General features: G+C 38.9%; 1 protein-coding gene across 2 annotated transcripts in view; it reads left to right on the forward strand.

Moving 5' to 3' along the window:
- Positions 1-9,744, forward strand: part of LOC106515574 (cadherin-7) — a 155,400-nt gene that overhangs the window by 52,112 nt on the left and 93,544 nt on the right. For both annotated transcript variants that reach the window (XM_014005431.1, XM_014005433.1), the window contains one exon: positions 7,646-7,940. In XM_014005431.1, coding sequence (XP_013860885.1) covers positions 7,646-7,940 — 295 coding nt within the window. The remainder of the gene's footprint in view (positions 1-7,645; positions 7,941-9,744) is intronic.

Below are 9,744 nucleotides of genomic sequence, written 5' to 3' on the forward strand. Positions count from 1 at the left end.
AAAAGAGACAATCAACCATCCACACTCTGTCACACCTAGAGTCACACAGAAGAGCTCCAGAAGGTTTCAAACTGAGAACTCTGGACTTGGATCATCTGCTGCACACAGTTCTAATCACTTATTATCAACAATAATTTTATTGATAAAAATCATGAGGAGTCCTGAACTAGGGTGTAGTTGGGCAATTAAATATTCATGTATGTGTAAATTTATCACCATAATTGCAGGCGAGTCACGTAAATTTATGTTTTTATAAAACAAGTAGCCCCCCCCCCCCAGGAAACACTGTCCGCAATCACAGACTTTGTGCATCACAGGTCATTGAGTACAACCAGTTATGTTGTAAATAAAGTTTGTGCTGTGTGAGAGYACTTTATAGGATTTCTATGGATTCAGAAGGTCAGCATACAGGTACATGTCCGAAAGGGTTGACAAGTATGTTAGGTGTGATGCCACAGGTTTTATGTCACGCTGAGGTTGGTCTCTTTTCTGTTTGAAATGTACAGGAAGTCAAAGAGCTCACAGAAAAGACCACATGCTGCTCTTGACCTTTGACCTGGTCGTCATGCTTTTGTGGCCCCACCCGCTCTGTCCTTCTCGTCCGTGGCATTTGCTGGAAACAAGCGGCCACGGCTGGCTTCCTCCAGATTAAATGTTGACTCTCTCCACGACTGACAATTTACTCCAGCTCTGCTCCTGACAGCACAAGATGGTGAATAAACATGGCGAGTCCTATAAGAGAGAGGCCACATGTACTTAAGTTTGAGGACACAGTTGATGCAATCACAACCTCCCACCCCCACACCCTCAATGTGGCATCTATCATCTGATAGATTCCATTAATAAAAGACCTTTGTGTTGTATCCTCTATTCAACATGTATTCCGTCAGTGCCACCAAAAATAATATTGACCTAAGCATTCTCAAAGCCCACAGGGCTGCACTCAGAACCCAAAATAACACACTTATTTATCCTATAATGAGATGATGACATTTACAGATAAATTGAAATAAAGGTTTGGACAATAATAATGTACGAGCAGGTTGTAACATAAACTAGAATAGTTCCTGGAGAAACTATGAGAGGATTGCCAGCTGTGCAAAACTCGTCCTATGTTGCTATAAGTGGTTGCTGTATAAGACATTTTTAGTGGCCATCCTAAATATGTATTAAGTCTGTGTTTTCAATTGAAGCAACTGCTTTAGCAAATATTACCTTTAAAAGGTCAAGAAATGACTGATTTATAAGTCATTTTGTGTGTTTTCTCGCTGAATTTGTGCTTTGGTACATGAAATATTTTGCTAACAGACATTTTTCTATACTATTTTTGTCATTTGTAAGACTTGAATACTCTAATAAAGTGGATCAGTTGTTCTAAAGATTTTTCACACTTAATTTCACACATTAAATTCATTCAGCATATGTAAAATGTGCTGATGTCCAGCACTTACATGGTAATCCAGGGTTGCTTGGACAGCCATTTTCTATCAGAGTTGGACAAAACTGTTGGACAGTGACAGAGGATTGTCCAATGATGACTGTGTTAGAGTTTTATAAAATTTAAAATCAGTGGTTCATGAGATACTTTAAAAAGCGTTCAGGTTTTGAAGGCTTTGAGGCCTTCTCCATTCATTTACAATGGCATTTGTTGGGTGTCTTTGTGGGCCTACTGCGTCGCATGTGGTAACAATGAAATATACAGTTGAGTAAGAACACAGTTCCCCTGGCTGAGTCGGTCGTTTTAACGTATAACTTGTGGGGGTGCATTCATGTTGAAAATATGTCCTTTCATTTGCATAGAGAAAAAGTGGCCGAAGATCCTTCGGCTGCTATCTTGTTTTTGAAGTTTCCGCTCCAGTATGTGACAGAGGTTAATGTCATCTACCAGTAAACCAAGTTTCAGTTCAATATGTCAAACAGAGGCTAGTAGTAAGTGTTATGGTGCGTTCTCACCGAACGCGATTTCAGCATCAAGAGCATCAGGTTTACATGCAAAGTCTATGGTGGACGCGCTTCAAGCAGCGTCGGGAAGTGCTGCGGCGACTCAAGCGCGATTAGAGCAGCACGATTTGAACGATTTGAACGATCTGAGCGTTCAACGCGCTGAGGCGCAAATCGCTGAAGTTAGAAAATCTGAACTTTTGCAGCTCGACGCGCCGCGTCAACCAATCAGAGAGACTCCACTGTGTGACGTAGCGACATATTTCCCAACGGGACAGTTTACTGAATGATGTCCACTAACCTGAAACAGATGGAGMGGAGCTCTTTAGCTGAAATCGAGTGCCTGCAGTCGGTGTCCTGACAGGAGATTTCAGCACCAATGCGTGGCAGCGACTCATCAGACTGGAAAAATAGTCCTGAAAGCGAGCTGTGAGCCTCTACTCTGAATTATCTGGTGAATTAATTATGAATTAATTATCTGATGAACGTGACATGCTCTTGCTCTCTGTAAATAAAGCAAAGYCACTTCCTCGTCCGACATTAAACAGAGCCCGACAGAGGAGGGAGGGGCGGGGAGGCTCTTGCCATGCAGCGCTTCAAGAGCTGTCCTGCGTCTGACCTCAAAGTGCACAAGCTTCAAACTTCAGCGTTGGCTGCGATTTTGAAGCTGAAATCGCGTTCGGTGTGAACGCAGCATTAGACTTATGAATCCAGTTTTGACCATTTTTTGAATGGAAGAGATATGAGAAGGAACTTGGTTTTGCTGGCTTCTGAAGCACGTAGAGAGAAAACCAATTGTCTTAGAGCCAAACCACACACATTTTCTGAAAGAAGACAAAAATTCCTACGTTTTGATGTGTAATGTGTCTTTGTAACGTGAAAATYGTGGCTGTAGTAGGAATTTGTTTGCAAATTTCTTCTTTAAAATTACAGCGCTCACACTCTAAGGTCACATGACCTAGAGTGAGGAGCTTCCCATGTAATCCAATGGGGATTTTTAGATTAGTTTTTTGGGGATTACGTCGCCTTGGTAACAGATTATGTAAAGATAAACAATAGCACACCTCGTGAGATCGGCGCCGACGCAATGATGTATTTTTCATGGGGCCGGACCGCATTAACGGTGAAAGTTCTGGGATGAATAATAAATAAATAAAGAGTCAAGTTTAGAGGTGGATAATAATAGATTGCCATTGTTCATGGCAATCCTAATAAAATGCTGCTCTATTGGCTTTTCTTTTTTATATTGTGCTGCAAAGTAAGCAAGAGAAGCCAGTGTCTAATTGAAAAGTACTGTAGAAAGTGTTCTGTGATCCTAAAAATAAAAGACTATTGATTTGCTCCTCTTCGTAAAGTTGAGTTGCAGTGAGTCCAAGAACAGCTTTTAARCTCTGAAGTTCTGTGTCACCTACTGGCAAGATTAATAAAGGTTTCGTATAGCAATTCAGGCAAACCAATAGAAAGCTGAAGATGAAAGTGGACAGGTCTTTTCCAAGAGTTCTTTCACAAGAAAGTGAGGAATAAAAGCTGACCAAGTTAGAGATTATGCAATTGAAGTACTCCTAAAATCAAACTGTCCTAGAAGAAAATGTGCAGGCTTCTGATTCTGAGCAGAGTGAGACTCAAAAAGCTGCATGGTGCTGTGAGGAAAGAGAATTTCCTGACAAACACAAAAGGATGTTGCTGTCTTCCAGTTGCCTTTGGTTACACATCTCTTCAGATATTCTGGTTGATGGATATGTAGGAAGAGGGAATGGACAATCGTTCGGTGGTGCATTTTAGTTTTTACGCTTCTGTGCAACAATTTCAGTTTTTGGTTTAAAGAGTCTTTAAAGTTCAGCAATGTCCACTGAAATGCATTCTCTCAAGGTGTATATGTTGGTACAAAATAAACGGTCACTGGCAGCAGCTGTGTCAAGATCAACAACAATGCTGGCTTTTTACACCCATTTCGGGTATTGTTTCGTTATGCTGGTGTGTCTCCACATCTCCTMTTTTTGCAGAGACAGGAAACTGGCAGATTACTGCTGTCAGCTGAAGCAACTGCCATATCACAACTGTTTTAAAGGCTGGGAAAGCTATGCTGCTTCAAGTGTTCCTGCAGATCTCTAGAAATGAGGATTTGTAAAAAAAAGCTTATGAACAGTATTTGTCTAACCTGCTGTAAACAGATTGTTGAATGGCCTTAGTTTGAAGAAACAGAGTTTCATTCCAACTAAACTATAGCTATAATCCATTTCACCAAATTAAGGTCATTTGATGAGCTACTCACAACATGAAAGCAAATAAATGTTCAAAACATTTCCACTACTCTACAAACGGCTACTTCAGTAAAAAGAACTGTAAATTTAAGGAGACCCATAGTTTAGTCTATGTACGTTTAATAACCCATCTGAACACTTGGTGACCTTAGTTTTAGTCGGCTTCGTGTTGCTTTAAATAACTTGTTTGTTCTGAGTAGTTCTTTTAATCACTGCACTATGTTTGAGAGGTTTTTGTTGTTGTTGATTGAAGGTGAACTATTGGAACTCTTTCAAACCAAGGTAAAGGTTTTTTTGAATTCCCAGYAGCGAAATACAACTGTTCTTGAAAATTGCTAGACATTGTTGCTAATTCTGTTATTTTTCTGTMATTAAATCTCAAGGTAGAACTGAATGGATTTGGTATTTTTAGAGTCTTAGCTGGGACTATTTGAGCCCATAGCAGCACTGAAAATCAGTATCCTGCAATGGATTTCAGTTTGTCGTCAAGATATTTTTCATTAAATTTACAATAAAATAAATGAATAGGAAAGCTATGGAACACAGGTTATTGGGTAAATTATAATCTTGACTTGCACCCTCAATATTCTAACGCTCTCATTGCAGATTTGATAAATACTATGAGTTACTGTCAAGTTTCAGTGTTGGGCTGTTAGATTTAAGAGCCACAACAATCTGGTTACCTTTCAATTACTGCTAAAATAACACTTTCTAAATACTATTTGTCTCTAGTTTATTGGAGTCATCAGGTGCAATTTGTCTTTTCAGAGCAGTAATTTCATGGTAAAAAAAAAGGTTTGAATTTAAAGCTGTTTATTTCTCATGCATTTTGATGCAAGATTGAAAACATATTGTAGATTCAGGACAGTAGTAAAGTTGTTACAGTGTCAGTGGAGATTTTATTCTGTAAATTTTCAACACAAAATATCAAAAATTGGGAAAAGCAGACCCTGAAATACTTGCTCTACATGCTCTGATGGTGCTTTTTCATGTTTGTGATGACAGAGAAAAGACAGACACTCAGCAGTGTGCTGACAGCTAAAAACGGTCTGTCTGCCCATCTTTCAGCACTAACCACAGCCTTTTCCATCACGTTTGCTGTGATCACTTCATGTGGAAGGAGCTGTTGGCCGTCAGAACACTCCAACTTCAAAGAGGATTATTCAGGCTCAGTTCCTTGTCATGATAATGTTAATTTCTTTATTCAGAGTTGCTCGTATAATATTTTGATGCTTTGAGAATAAGTTTTAAAGCCAATTATAAAGGCTTGTCTAGCTTTTACAAATGTTTAATCTCTGTCAACAGCAGAATGGTCTTTTGGAGGCTGCATAGATTGTGTGTAAAATATGTGTTACCTTTTTTTTTCTTTTTTGCTGCACAGTTACAGAAATATTTTACCTTTTTCCTAACTACCAGCACTGATTCAGAATAACATTTTCCAAAAATAAACCCACCAAAACAGGGGTCTGGGAGCTTGAAGGTTCAGCGTGTGGGGCCACACTCTTTTGGGCTAAGCTGTCTGAGGTTGTTCCTGGGATCTGTCGGAGCCACTCCTCTAGTTTGAGGGTTACAACAAGTGGATCGTGGTCTATTCAGATACTTTGTCCATCAAGCATTTGTTCTTCTTTTTACAACATTTCCATGATATAAAATGTACTGCCACGTGTCCTTTTGGAGGATACTGCACCAACATACACATAAAGTACAAGTATCAGGTATAAACACCTATACTGCTTACTCAGGTCCACTTATTGTCAGTAGAGCACTGCGCTACACTCAAAAGTGCAACTATAAGTGAGCCCTAACTGTAATACTGAAAGAAATCAGAGAAAAGATTATTGAAATGTATAAGTCGGGATGGATACAAAAATGATTTCCAAGTCCCTAAACATCCCAAGGAGTTCTGCTAAATCGTTCATCAAGAAATGGGACGTGTGCAAATCTACCAAGTGCAGGCTGTCCTCACAAACTGAGTGACCGTGCAAAAAAGAGAGTAGTGAGAACAATAAGACACCTGTGACCACTCTGAAGGGCTTCAACATTTGGGATGAGAGAGACTGCAAGTACAACATCTGTTGCTTGAGTTCTTCACCAGTCTAAGCTTTATGGGAGAGTAGCAACGAGAAAGCCACTGTTGAAGAAAACTCTTAATAAATCTCAACTGTATTTTACCAAACAGCATGTGGAAGACTCTACAGTCAAGTGTTTCTCGACAGTCGACCCTAGTCGACCCAGCCCAGAGACATTCACTTAGCAGTTTATCACTGGGGACCTTCTTCCTGATGTACTGCAGGATCTTGGCAGTTTCAACCTGGACAGTGGCTCTGACTCCCATTAGTCCTCTGCTTCCCTCCGTTTGCTCAGTGTACAGAAGTCCCAGGGTGCTGGACCTGCGATGAAACCCTCCGTGTACTGAGGAGTATTTATATCTTGATACCAGTGGGGTTTTTTTCTCCTCCTTTGGCCAGAAAATTACAACAGCAGAGCATATGATAACTGTCAGATAAACATGCTAAAGGGCTTCAGGGTAATTCAGGACATATTTTATTTTAATGTCCCTCAGTTTATAACATTTACAGCAATGTGTTTAATGGGAAATTGATTTGAGTATATAATGATTTTAAACACTGGATATTAATTAAATATTCACTCGACACAAGTTTTTTTTTCTGTCACAAAATTAACTTGGATTAAAAATTGATTAAATTTAGTATAAAACTGCAAACGTTTCCTGAAAAATACCATTTAGTGACAACTGGTATTAAAATAATTAAAGCCAGTTTTGTTGATTATTCATTGTAGGAGATTTAATGTAAAAATTGTTTTATTTGTAATGACCATCTAATTAGTGTCCCTTACTTTAAGTGGCAATATTTTATCCCTTCCCATTATTTGTGAAAACAAAAGCCAAAAAAGAATGTGTTTGTGGGGGGAAATAATTCATGAATAATTTTTTGCTCGTCTTGATCTTTTGATCTGATTCTAATATTTATGCAGTAAACATGATGTACCCACAACCCTGAACAGAGAGGAAGTGAGTAAACACCATGTATTCGCTCTTGTTTTCTGTAGACATCTGCAGTGACATGAGAGGGGAAATTTGCATGGTTTAAATAATAAATACTTGCTAACGCCTGGCAGCATAAATGCATTTGATATCACAAAACACGTTAAAATATGTAAATCACATTAAATGTACTAAAAGACAATGTTGTTCAAATTTGTTCAGTTCAGACAATAAACCTGGCTTGTTATTTCTGAATGTACAATGTGGGATGTCAACCTTGCTGGTGTATTACTGGTTTAATCATTACTGCTATAATGATTGGATGGAACAGAAGCCCTCTGGTCATCCTTTATTAGGCCAATTTTATCAGCTAAAATATTAACAGAATTTGCTTCAGTAAGTTATTTAGTATCTATGCCTTTCTTTCTTTAAACAGCTGCACTCAGATGTGGACAAAGGGGAAGGCAAGGTGAAGTATGTGTTATCTGGAGAGGGCGCCACATCCATCTTCACCATTGATGAAAACACCGGAGACATTCATGCCACGAAGCGCCTGGATCGGGAGGCTCAGGCTTATTACACCCTCCAAGCCCAAGCTATAGACCGACTAACCAACTTACCAGTGGAGCCGAGGTCTGAGTTTGTGGTCAAAGTGCAGGACATCAATGACAATGAACCCAAGTTTATTGACGGACCGTACGTGGCCGGTGTACCAGAGAGGTCATCTTTAGGTAAGCTTCCCTGCGTCTCTTAAACATGATCCTATGACTTTTTTTTTCCCTCCATGATTTCTTTCCAACTCTTGTCTCACTTTCTCTTTGACTTGCCCTCGCCCTAATATCTCCATTTGATAATTTTCCACCTCAATGAATTCCTCTTTCTGTCTCTAGGTCATCAGGTAGTTTGGAACGTGTGCTGTGTTATTATGAGTCCTGCATGTTCCCTTTGTAAGAATGAAAATGTGCTTATTACTCAGGCCTTATTTTAAACCATTTGAAAGTAGTGCTTGTTCATGGTAAATTAAGTTCAACTATCCTATAGATTTTGAAGGATATAGCAGCTTTACAGTACTTTCTCACAAGTTGCAAAAGGCATCATCTTTTTCATAGGTGGAGATACCAGAAGAAAAGTGTTTACTAGCTTTTTCAAACCTCCATTTGTTGTTCCTGTTTACGTACCAGGTTGCACTGGCTTTGCAGCACGGCTAGTTTTAACAGGAAGCTAGAATTTTTTTTACCCATCAGCCACTCATGTTAAATATTGTGAAACGTGTTATCAGTAATAATGATGCAGAAAATGTTGATTTAATCCCAGCCAGAAATTGCCACCATGATAAATCCAGAGATTCATGCCAAAAAGTTGTATAGACAAATGTTCCTTCTTTTTCCCATTCATGGTAAATGGTATTGAACATACAGAGCGCTTTTCAAGTCCCTCTGGACCCCAAAGCGCTTTACACTAACAGACATTCACCCATTCACACTCACATTTTCAACTCTTTACAGCAAGGTCAAGACTTTAGCCACCTGTTTTCTTTTTGCTATAACAGAGAACACGTGATGTTGTCAGAAAAACAAGGCCACAGTGATCTAACTGTATCGTTCAACATATAAATCTGCAACAGTTGCAGAACACAGAGAGAACACTGTAAGTAAGTAAGTAAGTCTAGCATCTTTATGAAAACACACTCTGGCTAAAAAGCTGCTTTTCGATCTTTAATGAGTACTCAGAATGAGCATACTGATAAATATAGACAAACTGTTTAAGACAAACCACATGGTTCTAGATTATTGATAACTTAATTAGGCCATTCACCACATTCATCGTTCCAGGTTGCTGGTTTACCTCACAATCGGCGTTTTAGTTAAGCTGATGTTAAAATTTTTGTCATTAAAATGTTATTATTTTATATTGCCATAACATTTCAAAATGTTTAATTTTGTATTAAAACGGGGAAACTGCTAATTTGAGTTTACGGAAATCGTATATTATGAACTCAATATTACATGAAAACAATCAGGGAAGGTTTAGTGAGAAATWAAGCACAAGTACAGTTTTTTTCCTGTTTTGACCCAGAGAGATGCCTTGTGCTGGGTAAAAAGGTTGAGTGGCAGCCTGCCAGACAGAGTCCTGTAAAAAAACACAATCAAAAGAAGAAGGAAATTATAATCTTGGCACCGGTGCTGAGCTCCTAGTACACACATTAATTTTACTGGGCTATATGTATATACTGTATCTGCAAGTAAATGAGTGAAAGGTGGTCACAGCGAGGCAAAAAAAACCTACAAAAACAGACAATATCCCTTCTGAAAAATACATAAAACCACTTTAACATGAATTATTGTTTAAGTTGTTTGGCTGCGTCCAGGGTTATCTCACAGTTGCAGGTAATTGTCCAGAGTTCTCACAATGGACACAAAGAAGCAAAGGGAGTTAACCGCAAATGTGAAGTGGACTGTTACGACCCGGCTCAGCCAGGGACAAAGGAAGTAACATTAAGAAACCAGATGGAATTGGTTAAAATATGAACAATGG

The sequence above is a fragment of the Austrofundulus limnaeus genome, unplaced genomic scaffold (genome assembly GCF_001266775.1).
Source record: "Austrofundulus limnaeus strain Quisiro unplaced genomic scaffold, Austrofundulus_limnaeus-1.0 Scaffold30, whole genome shotgun sequence".
Taxonomy (NCBI): Eukaryota; Metazoa; Chordata; class Actinopteri; order Cyprinodontiformes; family Rivulidae; genus Austrofundulus; species Austrofundulus limnaeus.